Source organism: Cynocephalus volans, chromosome 14, assembly GCF_027409185.1.
Source record: "Cynocephalus volans isolate mCynVol1 chromosome 14, mCynVol1.pri, whole genome shotgun sequence".
Classification (NCBI taxonomy): domain Eukaryota; kingdom Metazoa; phylum Chordata; class Mammalia; order Dermoptera; family Cynocephalidae; genus Cynocephalus; species Cynocephalus volans.
In genome coordinates, this window is record NC_084473.1 from 43,346,610 (window position 1) to 43,367,734 (window position 21,125).

At 41.5% G+C, this 21,125-nt stretch overlaps 1 protein-coding gene across 1 annotated transcript in view; it reads left to right on the forward strand.

Moving 5' to 3' along the window:
* The window catches only part of PRKCE (protein kinase C epsilon), a 505,249-nt gene that overhangs the window by 313,887 nt on the left and 170,237 nt on the right, over window positions 1-21,125 (forward strand). Inside the window, exons 8-11 of the mRNA XM_063077698.1 lie at window positions 11,137-11,279; window positions 13,717-13,813; window positions 16,591-16,790; window positions 19,352-19,525. Of these exons, the coding sequence (XP_062933768.1) occupies window positions 11,137-11,279; window positions 13,717-13,813; window positions 16,591-16,790; window positions 19,352-19,525 (614 nt within the window). The remainder of the gene's footprint in view (window positions 1-11,136; window positions 11,280-13,716; window positions 13,814-16,590; window positions 16,791-19,351; window positions 19,526-21,125) is intronic.

Consider the following 21,125-nt stretch of genomic DNA (forward strand, 5'->3'; position numbering starts at 1 on the left):
ACTCTGCTACCAGCTCCCACTACACAGTGTGTCCAGTTTCCTATTTACAATTGTTTGTTCTCTGTCTCCAAGCATGGCTGACTGTAACCTGTTATGAGATTAAACCATTGCCCTGGCTCACCCTCAAGGGCCAAATCAGCCTAACATAAAGAAATTCCTGCAGCATACATAGACCCAAGTATCTCCTCAGGTATGGCTTTATGATCGTTCTGAGGTCTCTGCTTGCTTTGCAAGATTCCCAATAGCCTGACCCGCCATTTGCAATCCTAGCTTTAATCTCAGCTGTAAATCCTAGCTTTAATCTCCATGGAAACAAAGTTTCTCCAAAGGATGGTAAAATGTATAACAGAATAATCTGCCCTGAAACAACACTGCTGTAGCAGCCCCACCCAGCACATAGTAGGTGCTCAACAAATATGTGATGAATAAGCTGGGTAGTAGCAGAATAGTGATTCTCCATGTATAAGAGCCTCAGTCAAAGCAGCTCTTTCTCTGCCAAGCACAACTGCATCCAGGTGAAGCCAGTGAAAAGGAACATTAAGAGGCACCCTGGAAAGAGAAGCCTCAACCGACAGCCCAGAGCTAATGGTGCTCCCACAGTGATGGGGGCGGGGGCTTGCATGGCTCATTTGGCTGCGTTACGTGAATGCACCCAGGTTTCTTTGGTGTCAGCTGCGCATCCACTTTCCTGGGCTGGTCTGCAGTCTCCGGTGTCCCCCAGCCTCCGGGAGCCCCTGCTCCCATTGACGATGCCTGAGTTAAGTTCAGACCCCCTTCCTCACCCAACTTTGCTCTGGCGTTTCTAGACTTTTCAAAGCACTGTCAAAGTCACTGTCTCATGTCGTCTATGATGGACATGTGATTGGGATATTTTTACATATTAAGACAGCTACATGGCTCTCCCATGGAAAGAGCAGAATTTTTAAAAATAGAAAGCAGTCCTCTAAAACAGTCGCTGCTTTGCTGACCTGCCAGCGAACCCAAGTTGTTTTGTCAGGATGGACAGGTCTGGCATTTCAACACCAGAGGGCGCCAGTGGCTAAGTTATGTGACAAGTTACTTGCCCTTGCCAAGAACTCCCTTAATTTGGCTCGTTTATTCTTGTCCTTTCTGTCACCTCACCAAGAGGCAGAAGAGGGCTTTCGTGGGGTTGGGGAGCAGAGCGGGTAAGATGAATGAGTGTCAAAGGGGAGCTGTTGCTAAGGGGAGTGGAATGGAGAATCAGAGCAGAGTGCTGTTGCGTGGCTCATATGATCAGCCTGAGGACCGTCAGGAAGCCATTAGCACTGACAGCTGTGGCTGGACTGTGGGGGGCTTTCTTGTGTGTTTATGTCATCTGAGAAAGCCACCCTCTCATCGCCACACCCCCACCCCTGCCTTTAGCCCTGTGGGCATCTTCGGTTCAGTAGCTCAGTTGACCTCTGCAAGCCTGAGTTAGGGGCTCTGTGGTGTCCCCCTACACCCCCTTCAGGCCAGGGACCAGGTCATGCAGAGCAAGTAGGGGATATGGTCCATCCTGCCTGGTTTCCTTCCGGGAGTGTATTTTTTTTAATTGTTTTAATAGACTTTATTATTTTTGGTTTTTTTGATTGAAATGTATTGATTTTACATATTTGTGGTGTACAAAGTTATATTTCAATACATGTATGCAATATGTGGTCATCAGATCAGGGTAATTGGCATATTCTTTATTGCAAAGCTTAATCATTTCTTTGTAATGTGGACATTTGATCTTCTTTTTTTTTTTTTTTGGCAGCTGGCCAGTACAGGGATGGAACCCTGGACCTTGGTGTTATCAGCACCATGTTCTAACCAACTGAGCTAACTGGCCAGTGCTGACTTTATTTTTTAGAACAGTTTTAGGTTCACAGCACAACTGAGCAGAAGGTAAGAGATTGCCCATAGGCCCTCTGCCCCCACACATGCATAGATTCTCCAACCATCGACATCCCATACCCCAGTGGGATTTGTGAACAATAGATGAACTTACATCAACACATCATTGTCTCCCAATATCCATAGTTTACATTAGAGTTCACTCTTGGTGTTTTACATTCCATGAATTTGGACAAATATACAATGACATGTATAAACCATTATAGTATCGTATAGAAAGTTTCACTGCCCTGAAAGTCCTCTGTGCTCCACTTATTCATCCCTCCCTCTCTCCTAACCCCTGGCAACCACTGATCCTTTTACTGTTTCTATAGTTTTGGCTTTTCCGGAATGTCATAGTTGGAATCATACAGTGTGTAACCTTTTCAGATTAGCTGCTTTCACTCAGTAATATGTATGTAAGGTTCCTTCATGTCTTTTCATAGATAGCTCATTGTTTGATAGCTCATTCCTTTTTAAGGGTGCATAATATTCCCTTGATTGGATGTATCACAGTTTATATATCCATTCACCTAGTGAAGGACATTTTGGTTGCTTCCCATTTTTGGCAATTGTGAACAAAACTGCTATAAACATCTGTGTGCAGATTTTTGTATGGACATAAATTTTCAACTCATTTGGGTAAACGCCGGGAGTGCAATTCCTAGATCATATGGTAAGAGTATGTTTAGTTTTATAAGAAACTGCCAAACTGTCTTCCAAAGTGGCTACTATTTTGCATTCCCACCTGCAACGAATGACAGTTCCTGTGGCTGCACATCCTCGCCAGCATTTGGTGGTGTTAGCGTTTTGGATTTGGGCCATTCTGATAGGTAGGTAGTGGCATCTCATTATTGTTTTAATTTGCTTGTCCTTGATGACATATAATGTGGAGCACCTTCTCATATGCTTATTTGCTATCTGAATATATTCTTTGGTCAGGTGTGTGCTCAGGTCTTTTGCCCAGTTTTTAATTGGGTTCTTTGTTTTGTTATTGTTAAGTTTTAAGAGTTCTTTGTCTATTTTGGATAACAGTCCTTTATCAGATGTGCCTTGCGCAAATATTTTCTTTCAGTCTGTGTCTTGTTTTCATATTCTCTTGGCAGTATCTTTTGCAAAGCAGCAGCTTTTAATTTTAATGAAGATTAGTTATGTATTCTGAGGATCATGTCTTTGGTGTTACATCTAAAAAATTATCTCCGTACCCAAGATTACTGAGATTTTCTCCTATGTTATCTTCTGGAGTTTCATAATTTTGCATTTTACATTTGGGTCTATGATCCATTTTGAGTTAATTTTTATGAAGGGGGTAAGGTCTATGTCTAGATGTATTTTTTCTTTTTTCTTTTTTTTTTCTTTTTGCACGTGGAATGTTCCAGCACCATTTGTTGAGAAGACCATGTTTGCTCCATTGTATTGCCTTTGCTTCTTTGTCAAAGATCAATTGGCTATATTTATGTGTATCTGTTTCTGGGCTCTGTATATTCTGTTCCACTGATCTATTTGTTTATTGTTTTTGCCAATTCCATACTGTCTTAATTACCATAGCTTTATAGCAAGTCTTGAAGTTGGGTAGTGTCAGTCCTCCAACTGTGTTCTCCTTCAGTATTGTATTTGCTATTCTGGGTCTTTTGCTCTCCTTATGGGCTTTAGAATCACTTTGTTGCTATGCACAAAATAACTTGGTGGGATTTCGGTTGGGATTGCATTGAATTTATAGATCTAGTTCAGAAGAATTGCCATCTGGACAAAATTGACTCTTATTCATGAGCATGAAATCTCTCTCCATCTATTTAGTTCCTCTTTGATTTCTTTCATAACAGTTTTGTAGTTTCCCTCAAACAGATCTTGTATATATTTTGTTAGATTTACACATAAGTATTTCATTTTTGGAGGTGCTAATGTAAATGGTATTGTGTTTTTAACTTCAAATTCCATTTGTTCATTGCTGGTATATAGGAAAACAATTAGCTTTTGTATAACCTAGTATTCTACAGCCTTGCTATAATCGCTTATTGGTACCAAAAGTTCTTTTTTCAGTTCTTTCAGATTTTTTACATAGACAACCGTGTCATCTGTCACAAAGGACAGTTTTTCTTTCTTCCCAATCAGTGTACCTTTTCTTTTCTTGTCTTACTGCATTAGTTAGGAGCTCCAGTATAATGTTGAAAAGGGGCAGTGAGAGCAGATATCCTTGACTTGTTCCTGATCTTAACAGTAAAGCTTTTACTTTCTCACCATTAAAGTATGCTGTTAGCTGTAGGTTTTTTGTAGGTGATCTGTCTTAGGTTGAGGAAGTTCCCATCTATTCCTTAGTTGCTGAGATATTTATCATAAAAGGGTGTCGGATTTTGTCAAGTGCTTTTTTGGTGTCTGTTGATAGGATTATATATTTTTTCTTCTTCAGTCTACTGCTGTGATTGATTACATTAATTGATTTTCAAATGTTGAACCGACCTTGCGTATCTGAGATAAATCCCACTTGGTCATGGTGTATGTTCTTTTTACACTTTGTTGGATTCAATTTGTTGGTATTTCGTTGAGGATTTTTGCATCTATGTTCATTAGAGATATTGGTCTGTGATATATTTTCCTTGTAAGTCTTTGTTTTGTTTTGGCATTAGGGCAAAGGTGGCCTTATAAAATGAGTTAGGATGTAGTTCCTCTGCTTCTGTCTTCTGGAAGAGATTGTATAGAATTGGTATAATTTCTTCCTTAAATGTTAGGTAGAATTCACCATTTGGGCCTAGTGCTTTCTGTTTTGGAAGGTTATTAATTATTGATTCTGTTTCTTTACTAAATATAAGCCTATTCATATTGTCTATTTCTTCTTGTGTAAGTTTTGGCAGATTGCATCTTTCAAGAAATTGGTACGTTTCATGTAAATTATCGAATTTGTGGGCATAGAGTTCATAGTATTCCTTTATTATCCTTTTAATGTCTATCTGATCAGTATTGGTGATACCTCTTGCATTTCTGGTATTGTAATATGTGTCTTTTCTTCTTTTTTTCTCAGTTAGCCTGGCTAGAGGCTTATTGATTTTGTTAATCTTTTCAAAGAACCAGCTTTCAGTTATTGATTATCTGTTTTCAATTCAACTGATTTCTGCTTTAATTTTTATTATTTGTTTTCTCTTGCTTACTTTGGATTTAATTTGCTCTTCTTTCTCTAGTTTTCTAAAATGGAAAGTTAGATTATTGATTTTTATATCTTTTTTCCTTTTTTTAAAAATTTAATTAATATTATTTTTTACATTCTAGGATGTTGGTGTGGAGAAGTTGGGAGGGAGGGGGAGAGGGGAAGAGGAAGGAAATGGGATGGAAGAAGGAGGAAGTGGGAGGGGCAGGATTGAGGCCTGCGGCACCCACCACATTCCCACGGGGGAAATCGGGGGGCTTCCAGAAGTGGCTTGGTTATTGCCAGGCTGGGTGCAGAGGCCAAGGGGGTGTGGAAAAGCCCTTGCCCCACCACCACCCCAGCTCAGGAACTCAGGGCACTTCTTGCTGAGGCTTGGTGGTGGTTGCAGGGCTGGTTGCTTGTGCGGGGGGGGGGGGGGGACGCATGGAGGAGGCCCTCAGCCCCCCACCATCCCAGCTCAGGAGAGCCCAGGGCATTTCCTGCAGCAGCTCAGTGGTTGTCACTGGGGTGGTTGCCCTTGTTGAGAGTGTGTGGCCGAGGACCGAGGCCTCCATCCTTGGGACTGGTTGCAGGTGTCAGGGCTCATGGCTGAGGCCCCTGGCCCTCCCCCCTTCCTGGCTTGGTAGCTCAGGGGACTTCCAGTCCTTCTAGGTGTTAAAGGTGTTCTTTGGTGAAATGAGACCTTTACTAGTTATCAAACTTTGTCTTTGGTTGTGGGTACTTTGTTTATTCTTTCAGTTCTATGTTGGATTATTTGCTGTTCCCACCACTTAAACTCTGCACTGGAACTAATTTGTTGTCCTTTGCTTACTTCTAAAATGAGGGAACTTCCTGTGGGGACCAGCACTTGAGCCCTGTGGTTGAGCTAAATTGCTGCTTTGCTGCTGATTCCCTAGGGAAGGCTTTTTGTGCAGCTCAGGTTTTAATGATTGACTTTATAGGTACTTCTGGATCTGGTGCACCTGGGTTGTATAGAAACGCTGGTCTGGGTCTGAGTTTTTCATCAAACTGCACCCCATGCAGTTCTATATTCCTGCCCAGTCTCCTCTGAGTGGTCCTATGCTGATTGGGGGGCAGATCAGCTGTCCTTGCTGTGCCCTAGTGTTCCCCTGGTAGTCCTGTCTCCCCCACTACCTGCGCTGCAATCACTTCCCATGGGACAGGCCATGCTCTGGTCCCCTGTGATGACTCACCGGCCTCTGAGTGACTCCTTTTTTTCAGTTGTTGTGGTTCCTCAGTCCTATGTGGGTCCACAGGGACTCTCTTGTTGGTAGTGCTGGCCTGGGAGCCACCAAGGCCCTCTTCTCTCCAGTTGCCTCCAAGCAACTTCATCTGAAGGGCACGGCTGTGGCTTTTGCTGGCTCCTGCTCCATGAGCTCAGCAGCTCCAGACTTAAAGCAGCTGCAGCACGAAACAGTTGGAGCAGTGTTTTCTTTTTCTCATAGTGGTTTCTCCCACCTTCGTGCACTCCATAGATCTCTCCTCCTCTTCCCCTGAACTCTAGGGGCCCCAGCTTGGCTGTCATTGCTTTTTAATAGTTGTAAATTGGTTGATTTCTGTGAGAGAGTGACACTGGGGACTGTCTATTCCACCATCTTGACCAGAAGCCTATATCCTTTTATTTTCTAATGTGCACATTCCATGCTGTAAATTGCCCTCTAAGCACTGCTTTTGCTGTATCTCATTAATTTAATAATTTGTATTTTTAATTTCAATCAATTCAAAATATTTAAAATTTTCTCTTGAGATTTCTTCTCTGACTCATATGTAATTTATCAGTCTATTCTTTAATCTTCTAGTGTTTTGGGATTTTCCAGCTATCTTTCTGTTATCGATTTCTAGTTTAATTTTATTGTGGTCAGAGGGCAGACATTGCATGATTTCTACTCTTTTACATTTGTTAAGGTGTATTTTATGCCCTGGAATGTGGTCTGTCTTGGTCAGTATTTCATGTGATCTTGAGAAGAATGTGTATTCTGCTGTTATTGAATGAAGTAGTTGATAAGTGTCAATTGTATCCAGTTGATGTTGATGTCAAGTTCAACTATGTCCTTACTGTTTCTCTGCCTGCTAGATCGGTTCATTTCCGATAGAATGGTGTTGAAGTTTTCACTAGACTAGATAATAATGATTCCAACTATAATACTGAAATCATCTATTTCTCCTCAAAGTTCTATCAGTTTTTGCTTCATGTATTTTGCTGCTCTGTTGTTAGGCACATATATGTTAAGGATTATTACTTCTTGGAAAATTAACCCCTTATGTCATGCCCCTCTTCATCCCTGACAACTTTATTTGTTCTGAAGTCTGCTCTGCCTGAAATTAATATAGCTATTCCTACTTTGTTTTCATTAGCATGGTATATTTTTCTCCATGCCTTTATTTTTAATCTATATGTGTCTCTATATTTAAATTGAGTTTCTTGTGGACAACATATAGTTGGGTTTTGGTTTTTTAATCCACTCTGACAATCTCTGTCTTTTAATTGGTGTATTTAGACCATTGACATTTGAAATGATTATTGATATAGTTGGATTAATATCTATGATGTTTGCTACTGTTTTCTATTTTTTGCCCTTGTTCTTTGCTCCTGTGTTTTTCTTCCACCCTCTTTCTGCCTTTTGTGGTTTTAACTGGTGTTTTATGTGATTCATTTACTCTTCTTTTTTTAGCATATCAATTATACTTCTTTTTTTTACTTATTTTAGTGGTTTCCTCAGAGTTAGCAATATGTATTTATAATTAATCCATGTCCACTTTCGGATACTTTCAAATAATACTGTGCTGCTTCCTGGTAGCACAAATACCTTATAATAACAAAATACAGTCATGTGCTGCATAACAACATATTGGTCTACAACTGAATATACAACAGTGGTCCCATAAGATTATAATCGAGCTGAAAAATTCCTGTCACCTAGTGACACTGTAGCCATCGTAAGACTGTGGCACAACAAATTATTCATGTAGGAGCAATAGGCTATACCATGTGGCCTAGGTGTATAGTAGGCTGTGCCCTCTAGGTTTGTTTAAGTATACTCTATGATGTTTGCACAAAAACAAAATCCCCTAACACATTTCTCAGAAGGTATCCCTATTGTTTAGAGACATATGACTGTAATCCTAATCTCTCCCTTCCATCCCTTGTCTCATTGCTATCATGCATTTCACTTATGTATGCACAAAAGCACATAATCATACTTAATCACATATAATTGAATACATTGTCAATGTTATTTTGAGCAAATTATTACCTGTTAGATCAATTAAAAATAAGAAAAATAAAAGTTTTTATTTTGCCTTCAATTATTTCTTTCCCAGTGCTCCTTCTTTCTTAATGGAGATCCAAGTTTCTGACCTGCATAATTTGTCTTCTCTCTGAAGACAAACGTTTCTTACAAGGCAGGTCTACTGCCCACGAATTCCCTCAATTTTTGTTTGTTTCAGAAAGTTTCTATTTTTTCTTCACTTTTGAAAAAGAATTTTACAGCGTACAGAATTCTATGTTGGCGGAGTTTTGTTCCCTGTACATTTTAAATATTTCATTTCACTTTCTTCTTGCTTGCATGGTTGCTGAGGAGAAATCAGATATAATTCTTATCTTTGCTCCGTTATAGGTGAGGTGTTTATTTTCCTCTGGCTTCTCTCCGAATTTTTTTCTTGATCTTTGATTTTCTGTAGCATGAAAATGATATGCCTGGGTAGAGGTTTTTGGCATTTATCCTGCTTTGTGCTTTCTGAGTTTCTTGCATCTGTGGTTTGATATCTGACATTAATTTAGGGAAAATTCCTAGTCACTATAATTTCAAGTATTTCTTCTTTTTCTTGCCCTTTTTCTTTTCTTTTCTTTCTTTCTTTCTTTCTTTTTTTTTTTTTGTTTAAATATGACTGGTAAGGAGATCTTAACCCTTGACTTGGTGTTGTCAGCACCACACTCTGCCAAGTGAGCTAACCGGCCATCCCTATATGGGATCGAAAACCGTGGTCTTGGTATTATCAGCACCACACTCTCCCGAGTGAGCCACGGGCTGGCTCTTGCCCTTTCTTTTTCTTATGGTATTCCCATTATGCATATATTATATCTTTTGTGGTTTTCCTACAGTCCTTGGATAGTCTGTTCTTTTTTCAGTCTTTGTTCTTTTTGTTTTTCCATTTTCAAAGTTTTGACTGATATATCTTCAAGGTCAGAGATTCTTTTCTCAGGTGTGTCCAGTTTACTAATAAGCCCATCAGAGGCATTCTTCATTTCTCTTACTGATTTTGATCTCTAGCATTTCTTGTTGATTCTTTCTTAGGATTCCTGTCTCTCTGCTATCAGTGCCCATCTATTCTTGCATGCCATCTACTTGATCCATTAGAGCCCAGAGCATATTAATCATAGTTGTTTTAAATCCCCAATCTGATAACTCCACCATTTCTGCCATATCTGAATCTAGTTCTGATTCTTGCTCTGTCTCTTCAAACAGTGTTTTTGCCTCTTAGCATGCCTTGCCATTTTTTTTTTTTTTTTTTTACAGTTGGCCAGTCAGGGAGTCCAAACCCTTGACTTTGATGTTATCAGCACCATACTCTGACCATTTTTTTCTTGATAGCAGATACGGTGTACTAGGTAAAAGGAATTCCAGTAAATAGGCCTCTAGTATTGTGGTGGTAAGGTGTGGGGAAGGAAAAGCATTCTATAGTACTATGGTTAGCTCTACGTCTTTTAGTGAGCCTGTGCCTCTGAACTGTGAACTTCACAAGTGCTTTGGGTGGGACAGCATGGCTAGAGAGGGCTGGAGTTGGGCATTTTCTTTCCCCCAGTTCAGTTAGAATCTGATTTTTAAAAAACTCAGTTGTTTAAGCTCTGGTAAAATAGTTTATCACAAGATCAGGCCTTGTTAAGAAGAGCAGAATCCTCTGGCTTATTTCAAAAATAGTTCTTGCACCCTTTTCCTGATGGAAGCACAAGGGGATTTTTCTCCTATGTTTACTGTGAGAACCTGGTTGAGCTCCTAGAAGGAAAACTCACAAAAGACTGGGGCCTCCCTATGAGTGGCCCCCCTGGAGTTTTTGACCCTCGGACTTGTCCACATTGAGCCTCCAGCAATTCATCAGTCACAGTCGAGGTTTTCCTACCCTGGCACTGTTCCTGTGGAGCTCTCTGCTTAGGGGTTTATGTTCTAGTAGGTTTGATTCTCTGTATTCTCCTGGCCATCTGTTCAATTTCAGGGGCAGCAGTTTGCTCTGGGACCTCACTTTACTCATGGGTCTAAGAAGAGTTGTTGATTTTTTCATTTGCTCAGCTTTTGCTTGTTAGAACAGAACGATGATTTCTAAACTCCTTACATGTGGTACTGGAAACTGGAGCAGTTTATGTTTTCACCTTTGATGTCCTACACCGACAGCCAAGAGATGTGGGTACAACAGAGATATTCTTTGAAATCAGATTGTGGATCTGGAAGGGCCTTAGAAGTCCAAGCATGGACGTTCCTCTCTCAGTAATATTCCAGCACGTTAGCAGAGTGATGGAGCAGGCTGTGTTCACATGACCCCTTTTGGTACAGAATTCAAATAAACTTTTTTCAGAGAAAGAAATCAAGTTCTAAAAAAAGAAGAGTGTCTTTTGTAGAAGGAAAAAGTAGAATAATGATTACCAGAGGCCAGAGGGGTGGGAAAGTGGAGGATTAATGGGTACAAAGCTATGCTATCTACGCTAAATGGATCAACGTATAGTACATGCTTGTATTGAAACAACCACAGTACCCCACAATATGTACAAATAAATTTTTTAAAAATTAAAGAATATTTAATAACACCACCACAAAAAAAGAAATCAAGTTCTAGAATCAGTGTTCTGTTCCCTGAAAGGAAATTTAAATGTGATATTTATTCATATTTAATATGAGTGTGAAAGAATGTGTAAAAGGAAGTAACTAGAAACAGTGGTTATCTCTGCAAGGTAGTTTGGATGATTTTAGTTCTGCGTGATAGGATGATGAGTGATTTTTCTTTTTCTTTTTGTTTTACTGAATGTTCCAAATTCTAGCTAATGCACATATGTTCCTTTTACAATCAAAACAAGTAAGGGTAACATTTGAGGCCATGAACATTTGGATATCTCGTCTCGTGTCTTTTTATAGTCTGCAAAATGAATGTTCACCGTCGATGTGAGACCAACGTGGCTCCCAACTGTGGAGTGGATGCCAGAGGAATCGCCAAAGTGCTGGCTGACCTGGGTGTCACTCCAGACAAGATCACCAACAGTGGCCAGAGGAGGAAAAAGGTAACTGGCTAGGTGGTGGCGTTCCTGGAGCTCGATTTCGGCCGGTGTCTCTGTGCTGGTTTCCTGAGAGTACCCTGGACTGAAGTTATAAGATTCCTGGGCTTGAGGCATGTTATTCAAAACAGTGTATTCTTAAAGAAACAAACAAACAAAAAGAGTCCAAGCAGGTAACAGTAAAGTCTCCTTTAGCTCCCAAAGTGGGGGCAAAACAGAGGAAGCCTCAAATGTGATGTTTGTCACAGAAACATAAGCTTTGAGATGAGGACTTTGGAATTCCTTCCAGAAAAAGCTTACCAATTCTAGACAAGGAAATAGACGTATCTGCCTCCAGAACTGGCATGGAAACAATGTCAGTGTCTGAACTTTGCCCTTGGCATCATTATAATGAGGATAAATGGCTGAAGGGCTGGAATCACTTTTTTTTCTACGGAGGAAGCCAAGAAGATTTGTGATAGTACCAGCACTGAGCTGCCTGAGGCATATTGTTAAGGTCCCATGACATGAAACATCTGGAACTTTCTTTGGGGACCAAAACCTTGTCTCTCTCCATGTGACATTCTGAATGTCAGTAGGAAGAGATCCGTTACTAAAATGTTATTTTGGTAAGTCAGGGCCCACAGACGTAAATAGAGCTAACAGCACCCGTAGCATTTTGTTTGCAGGCCCATTAGCCTTGGCTTCTACCCTAGAAAGTTTAAGAGGCCTTCAAAAATAAGTTATGAGGAAATCAGAACCCTGTTAATTGGGCAAGAAATCCTGGGGGAGGGCGGGATGGGGGTGGCCCTCGTTGCCCGGTGACAAACATTCTCAAGGTCTTTACTAGAAAAGTAAGTCCGACTCTAGGTGCCTCCACAATCTTGACACCTAAATGTTCTTCCTAAATTTTGCCTGCAAATACCCTCTGAAGGGTCCTATGTTTCCTAATCATCTCCCCACTTTAAAACCTGCTCATGTGTCCCCTGGAGCCTCCTAAAAGGAGCCTTTTCTCTTGAATGAGAAGGGTTGATTTTGTCTTCCTAAACTTCTTCTTCTCTCCATTCCCAGTAAACAAAGCTGTTTTGCAAGGGACTCAGAAAAAAATTCTCTTCCCCCTGGTTGAGTAACTATGAGATTTTGAGCTACTGGTGGCTCTTCTTGGCTCTCTAAGTCCCACTGGTGGAAACAGGATTTCAGCTGTTGACCCGAGGCGTTGGCACTGCAAGCAGAATGTTAGTACCCAGGAATGCTAGAGCCCCCCTAAAGAGGCGAGTTAAGCAAACACTCTGCGATGACAGTGCTAAACAGATACATGCATGAGCTCTAGAGAGGGCGCTTTTCAGGAGACGTGGCTTTTTCTCCTGCTAGAAGTAAATTAAGACTGAATCTTTAATTTTCATAAAGCATTTCAAAGAAAATTCTATACCTGCCCTCTCCACTATATTACCATGGGCTGCAATGTTAGCAATGAGGCATTATCTGCCTGTCTTGGATGTGGAACCCAGTGATAAGAAGCCAACATGAAGAAATGCAGGAAGGGCAGAATGAAAGCCTAAGGGACTGTAGTCCTGATATTTTTGTGGCTGTGATGCTTCTAATGCAACAGCTGAAAAAAGCCAACTAGTAGCTCAAGTTAGCATGAGGGGATAAAAGAGAGGTGCCTTAGCAGCTAAAAGGGCTTCTTTGCAGGAGCATCTGACTTGCTGTAGTTTTGGTTCCCCTCATATTGTCCTAGGAAGCAATCCATCACCCAGAAAGGCCACATGCACACAGTGAGTGGACCAAGACTAGGAGGGAGTAGAAATGCTTGTGATCTCATAGTCCAAACCATTGACTTTAATGGTGACTTAAAGTGGATATGCCAGCATCCATGCCAAGAAACACACTTCACTGGGGGTGTGCTGTTAAAATTTGCCAGCAAAAAATCAATACATCTGAAAATATTTACTGAGTATCTATTATGTGTATTACTTCGTGCAAGTCACTAGGAACAATGAGAGTACTGGATAGAGCCTTACCTTCAAAGAACCTGTAGTCTAATTGAGTAGAGAACCCCGCACTATATACACATACAGATATTATTAACAGTACAAAGCTGAATAGGATAATGAATGAATATCAGACAAGTGTTCGGGACAACAAGCATTGCATTGCTTTGGATGAGATAACTCGCGTTGTTTAGATAGGCAGAGGAAGGTTTTATGGAAGAGGTGGGACTGGGCTTTGCTTACAAAGGTCAGCTGTATTTGGATGGAATAAAAATTGACCAAACTGAAGTCACTTGCTTTCTTCTCTTAATTGGCAAATGAAACTTGAGTCTTCCAGAATATCAGTTCAGCGACTGCTGCTGTGCACCAGGAACTCTTACAGCTCTTGGTATAGTATCTTGATGCTTTTGACCTCAGGGAAACTCTCAACTTTCCCGTCTGATGCCTCTCTCCACTCTTTTTCTCCTCTCTAGCTCATTGCTGGTGCTGAGTCTCCGCAGCCTGCTTCTGGAAGCTCCCCGTCTGAGGAAGATCGATCCAAGTCAGCACCCACGTCCCCTTGTGACCAGGGTGAGACCCTCAGATTTGCTTCCTTACCTCTGAGCTCTGTCATTGGAAGGGCCAAAGAGCTTGAAGTCTCTCCACTCAAGAATGACCTCGTTAGCTGAAACAGCCAGCAGCCCTGGAAGATCTTCAGACCCCCTTTCCCTATTGATTTAATAGTAGTTCTTTTCCTCTACAAGGCTTTCTTGAGGGCTGGGCACTAAGTGGCCGTGCCTGCCTTAGATTCCTTCCAGGCCGTGGTAAGAGAAAGAGCATGTGATGTTAGGGTTCTTTACTTTCTCTTGCCTCTTCCTCAGCTCCAGGTGCAGAGGAGGAGGAGGGAGGGGCACAACTCCTTCTCTTACCACTCTGCCCCAGTGTCTGGCCCTAGACCTGTCAGTGCCACTCCCTTGAGTTGAGTCTGACACCGCCCTGTCCTAACTCTAATCACCGTAACCAAAACCTGAGATCAGGTTGAGTTGGGGAATGGGTGGGGAAGGGTAGAAAGAGGAAGCTAGAGAAGAGGTGGGGAGCGAGCTGCCTCTAGCCCTGACTCCCCTCTATAGCTCAGCTCAGGATGTCTCCTCCTTCTGCCTGAATATGCTTAAGAATGTGCTTAAAGTAGTAATAAGTTGTGCAGGCATAGCGTGCATCATAATAATCCTGCAGGCATCTAAGAATGCTGAGGCTGAGGGAGGACTTATGCATTCAAATGCTTCCACTCTGGTGGCTGGTACCAAACGTCACCGGGAAGGAATATACGTATCTGCAGAACAGGAATAATCACCGTAGTGCAGCAATAGTGCCCTGATGTTCTGGACCCCCTTTGTATTTATTATCCTAATTGTACGCTTACACCAACTCGCTGATGGTGCTCCGTCCCTGTTCCCAGGTTACAAGGTGGGAAATGGAAGTTCAGAGAGTGGAAAAGTTTGTTCCAAGGTCAGGAACTAAGTCAGTGGTAAGGGTGAGACTGCCCCCCTGGCTTAGGGACCCCACTCTCAGCATCCATGCCATCAAACCCTCCTTGGAGGTCATCACTTGTGACACAGCCCTTCATACCCAGGAATAACACAGCTTCAGGGGCTCATGTGTCTGTCCTGAGGCCACAGAACAATTGGTCTCAGTCCCTCTTCGTGCTACTCCAATTAACTTTCTGTGTCTTTACAATCAACTTCATTCCAAAAGAGGGAACCTGACAGTACTCTGGGGCCTCCAAACTGGTAGATATTATCCTGGACCAGTGTGGGCATTTTTATGTTTCCCTTTTTACTTCTGAGACCTCCCTTGAGAGCTTCAAGGAGACAGGGTCCTATGGTAAAGGAGACCCCAAGTAAGAAGGAAGCGACCATGGTTTCTAGGCCTGGCTCCTGCCCGGCATGCTCTCTGGCCTTGGCAAGACATGGGGCCTCTCAGGGCCTCCACTTGTCCCCTGGTACTGCAGGTACCAGTATTTCCCAGCAGTGATGTGAACACTAATGAATGGAAAGTTCCTCTTAGCAAGACATGGCATTATTACAGGACAGAAATAAGACAGAGTTTCTTTTCCTTCCACTGTAAGAACACACAGAAAGATATTTCCTCCCAGTTCTGGTGTCCCCAAACACCTATGTTCTGCCTTCCAAAATCCCTTTAATAATGGAGACTTTTAGCTCTATGGTGAGATTAAAAGTTGTGCTTAGTTAAGAGTAAGAGATAGCGAAGTGTTAAACTTCAGGTGGGGGGCATGTCTGTAGACTCAACAGCTGTCCCCACCTTTACTCTCCCCGCTACCCTAACACATCTTAGAGGAATCAAACTCCAGATCTAAGAAAGATCTCTAGTCTCCTTGAGGCAGCTCTCACTGGCCTCAGTCCCTCTGAAAAGAAGCTGAAGTAGGTTTCTCTTGTCTGGTGGCACCTGGTCACCCATGCCTGATTCTGATTCCCAAGAGCTAAAAGTCTGTGTCCCCCTTCCATTATCCCAGTAATTCACAAGCATCTTTTAAAATCGGATTATGCTTGGGATGCTCATTTCTGTACAGACAAGTGCATGTCTTGGTGAATGAACAGCTATCAATAAAGCTCCTTCAAATAGAAAAGGTCAAAGGATAATCCAGTGTTATCACCTTCAGGCAATTCAGGTCACATTCTCTGGAGCGGGCACAAGACCTCTCATGTTGTGAAATTGTACCGAGGAATTCTCACCCCATCGGAGATAAAGTTGCAACATGTCACTCTGGGAAACAATTCTAATGATAAGCGCATTGCTTGTTTTGTCAGATAACCTTGTGTGAGATGGGTATTTAGAATAAACCCAGCAATAAGTCCAAGTAAAGACCTTTATAAGGGGAAGGCTTTCTACTCCTAACTGTTGAAATAATTATATCACCAATGATTATTGTGATGCTGGTTCTTCATTAGTTCTAATCTTCAGAGGGGAAGGGTACCTGTTGCCATTGTGACTCTGTAGAGTTCTAGAGAAGGCCTGGATTCTTGCACTACACCTAGCATAATGGAATAGGCTACTATCCAAAGGAGGCAGTCAGAGCAGTGGTCAGGCCCTGTGAAATCTGAAGGAGCTTGTGGAGTCTCTGCTCCTCAAGGGACCTCTTTGCATACCTAGTCCCCGCTGTATGTTAGGTGCCAATGAAAGTGTGTTGAACAGATGAAGGAGCTTATGAAGAGATGCCATGCAAGATCTGTTGCCATGGAGAGCCAGAAAGAGGGTTGGGAGCTCATGGGGGAAATTCTGACTATCAAGTCCCAATGGGAAAGGCTCATGAGATGCACATTCATGCAATATCTTGTTACCCTTGGCCCTAGAAATAAAAGAACTTGAAAACAACATCCGGAAGGCTTTGTCATTTGACAACCGAGGGGAGGAGCACCGGGCAGCATCGTCCACTGATGGCCAACTGGCAAGCCCTGGAGAGAATGGTGAAGTCCGGCAGGGTCAGACCAAGCGCTTGGGCCTGGATGAGTTCAACTTCATCAAGGTGTTGGGCAAAGGCAGCTTTGGCAAGGTCTGTGGCCCACATGGGTAGAACTGATGAGTTTCTCTACCCCTTGGCATTGCCTTATGCCAATCAATCTCTGTGATCGGAGATTGAATGAGGAACATTTCAGCCTGGTCTTGTTCCTAGTTGAGTGAAGAAAATGGCCTGAGGCCAAGCAGATAGGAGCTCTGATTCTGCTCTTAATTGGCTATGAACTTTAGTGTCGTCTTTTCATCTCTTTAGGATGCAGTTTTTCTCATTCATTCAACGGGAACAGGAATCAAGTGAGATAGTGGATGAGAAAGCACTTTGAAAAGTATCAAATGCTTTGCATGTGCTCAGCATTCTATTATCAATAATAGTAGTACAGTTCTTCCCTCCTCAGACCTCCATCTGAAATTGTTTCTAATTCATTAGGAAGACTTTGAAAATGAACTCTAGAATCTCTGCCCTCAGTGAACTCAGAGTTCAAAGCGAATCTTAGCATGTATTATTTTGGAAGTTAAATGTTATATAACCAATTTTTCTGGCACTTACTAAATGTTCTGTTTATATCCTCTTCATGTAGCAAGAGAAAAAGAATAATCATCTCATGTCAGGTCAGGGTCCTCTGCCCTTGGGGCCATTCTCCATGTCCTGCTCCCCACTGAGACGAACACAGTGGTGTGGATGTGCCTCCAAGTGCGCTCAGTAAAGCATTAATGGTGACCAACCACCACTCTGATGGCTGGGTGAGATGGAATAGTAATTCCCGTTCATTCTAGAAAGAAGATGGAGGGGCAGAGAGCCAAAGAAGCTGGTCGGCATCTCAGCTGAGACCCCTGATTGTCCCCTGGCTCTCCTCAAAACTGTGCCTGGAAGTTGATGAGAGTCGCTTTTTTGGAACCTCTTGGAGCAGAGACCCTGCTCTGGGAACCAGGCAGCTCCAGGATTACATGCCCCCACATGTCTTGGATTCTTGAAAGCAGCCACCTGTAGGTCAGTTGGCTGAGCTGCAGGCCCATTCCACTTCCCTGCAAAGGGAAGGGCTCTGAGAAGCCCCCGGGCACAGGGTCTGGTTCCCAGACATCTCACTGGCCCCTCTCTCCTCCTGAGCAGTATGGTAACTGGAGTTTACTTCAGTGGCAAATGAAGCAATCACATTCGTTAGAGACTGGCTAAATAAGGAGCAGACTCCAGTCCCCTGGCTAGGCATAACTCTGAGATGTGAGCAGGACTTGGTTTAATTTTGAACAAGATTCAAAGAAAACATCAGACTCAGAGTTTTCAGGTTTCTATATAGTATAGGCAGGATGGGAACTTGATGACTCTGGAGCACTTGGGTTTTTTCCCTAGGAAAAATCACAGCCAAAGTTTGAGCCAGTTTTAAAGAGTCTGTATTATGTAGGTGGTGAAAAGTCTCAGGTTAACATCACGAATGCTCCTTAGTTTTTACTGTTTGCATTGGAATACTATACTTAGCAGTTAGTTATTTCAAAAGAAAAGATTTGTAACATTATAAGTAAATGAGTACAAAGATATCAAATGATAGGAAAACTTTAGGAAAATAGAATTGTTAATTGGCTCTCTAGAGAAGGAATCACTTTTCCAGCTTTAAAGCTATAGAAGAAGCCATAAAGGCAAACAAGGGTAGATTCAACTACGTAAAGACAAATTATTCTGTTCAATAAAGTAACAGAAAATTGTAAAACAGGCTTAGAAAAACCTTTGCAGAAAGTAAAGCATTAGTATCCTTGTATATCATATACAAATTTGTAAGAAAATAAGACAGCAGATAACTAGATAAAGGGCATATAAATAATTCACATAAAAAGAAATATAGTTAGAAAACCAATATTTAAAAAGTTTTGTTGAAAGTTAAAACAGCATCAAGGTAACATTTCACACCATTAAATGAGCAAAACACTTTTTAAGTGAAAGCATGTGATGTTGGTAAATTGCCATGAAACTAAAACATTTCTTCAGTGCTAGTGGCACATTATATTGTACATCATTTCTGAAAATCAGTTAGGAAATGTGCAAAATGTTTAACCTTTTAATCTATTTCTAAGAATTTCTATCTTAAAGATGTAATCCAAAAGAAATGAAAAAAATTTATATACAAAAATACTCAATGCAATTTATTTAATACTGAATAATTATATATAACAAGTGTCTATTATGAGGAAAATGCTTAAATAAATTGCAGTATATTTACTTTGAATTGAGTATCAGCAACCATGATAACAATGGAAACCATATAGAAAAAGGCTTACAAAATAATGGTTCTGTTTAAAAAAAACAACAAACTATACTGTATTAGCTGTTCTATAATTGCAAGTGTGACAAGTGTATATGAACATATGAATAATAATTTAACAGATGGGCATTGAACTTTTCTTTGCCTGGGCACTGTGCCAGAGATAAAAATAAGTAAATTGTAGTAGCTGTATTAGGAAGGATAGTTTTTCTAAGCATTTTGCAATGCTGTTATAATATTTGAAATGAAAGAAAAGGAATTACTTTTTGAAGTATTTAGTATTAACTTGTGTTTCTTCTTTGATTCCATACATGCAGGGATTGATGAAGATGATTTTGATTGATTGCAGGTCATGCTGGCGGAACTCAAGGGCAAAGATGAAGTATATGCTGTGAAGGTCTTAAAGAAGGACGTCATCCTTCAGGATGATGATGTGGACTGCACGATGACAGAGAAGAGGATTTTGGCTCTGGCACGGAAACATCCATACCTAACCCAACTCTATTGCTGCTTCCAGACCAAGGTATGTTTAGGAAAGAGCTGGCTGAACACTATCTTGGGATAGCCCATAGAACATTACAGTACCTTGACCGTCAGATCAAAAACCAATTTTAGGCCCCCTCCATTCTTCTCTCAAAGACCTCATAAAGTGGAATGTATTTTACCCTTGAGAAGATCGGGGTGTATTTGAACAGCATCTTTTTTAAGGTCATGGAATTTTCCATTCAGTGTCGTGCTTGAGAAGGGATGAGAGAGCAGTAGAATGCTTTACAAATACAGCTGGACAAAGCCAAATGACTAACCAGTGTTTGCTCACTGGGAAAACCAACAGACATGGTTAATCCTTGCTCTATTCCTAACTTTCTATCACTTGTCAAATCACTTAACTTCCATGATGCTTTCAGGTCAAATGAAAGAGAGGAAAGGCCACCCTAACCGCTTCTACTTTGTGTTATATCATATGAGATGAAGGATGTAAACAAATGCTTTAAAGTCTGTAGTGAAATAAAAACATAAGGTAGCATTTTGACTTGCCATGTAGATGCCTGTGAACCAGAAGGTGGCAGTAAAGAAACAAAGATAATCTGTATACTGTGGAGTCTGAACTATGAGAGTCATAATTGATTTGTTACTTACTCTTAGTAAAGAGAAGAAATGCCAACATTTTTCATGTAGCTCTTATTTTATTATCCTTTTTGGGGGGGGAAAATTAAAGTGTTTTAGCATGCATTATGGATTTGTAGCCTTTGGCTTCTTAGAAGGCAAAGATGACCTCACCTGGAACTCCTGCCTGTGCCCACCTGGAGCCGGACAGTGAAGGGGCCTCATGGACCGGCAATTCCTTAAACCTGGGCCTACTCTTGGCTTCATGTTGTTGTGATGCCAGTCTTTCCATTTAGGATTCAACAATTACTCATTTGGCAAATTTGTATCTTCTTATACTTTATTGAATCCTTCCCATGTGCCCCGTGCTGAACCAGGTGCTGGAGTTACAGTGGTGAACAAGACCCAGTCCCTGACCTCAGGGAGTTTACAGTCTCTTTGGTACACTGTTTCCCAGAGGGTATTTCTCAGAACCCTCATCACTTGAGAAGCTGTAAAAATAAAGGACTCTGTGGCCTGTAGTTAGGGACACTGCACTCTTGACTGCTCTTGGACAGTCTCAACACACGTTTGTTTGTTTATTGAAGTCTCTGAAGAGACCTGCAATGGAGGGAAAAAAAAAAAAAAAAGATCCCCTTTGTTTACTGTTTCCCAACTTATTTTATCCTTAGCCACCACATCCCCCACCCCCACCTCAGCCACGCACAGCACCTATTCCGCACTGAGAACACTGATCTATAGGAATTTTTCCTACCTCTCTATTTTCTTAAAAGAATAAGAAATCTTCTGAAAAATCTCAAAATCATTCTGCTTATCCTTCAAGAACCTTTCTATTTCTTTGAGTGTGAAACTTTCCTCGCAGACCCACATTTAAGAACCTGTCCCTTTCTGAACAAGTACAGGATTTACTAGCTGTCCTGGTTCTTGAGGTGTGTGGTGTCATGCCCAGTGTGCATGGGTTAGTGCATGTATGCGTACATACGCAGAGTCCAAAGCAATAAAAAGGGCTCAGTGATGGG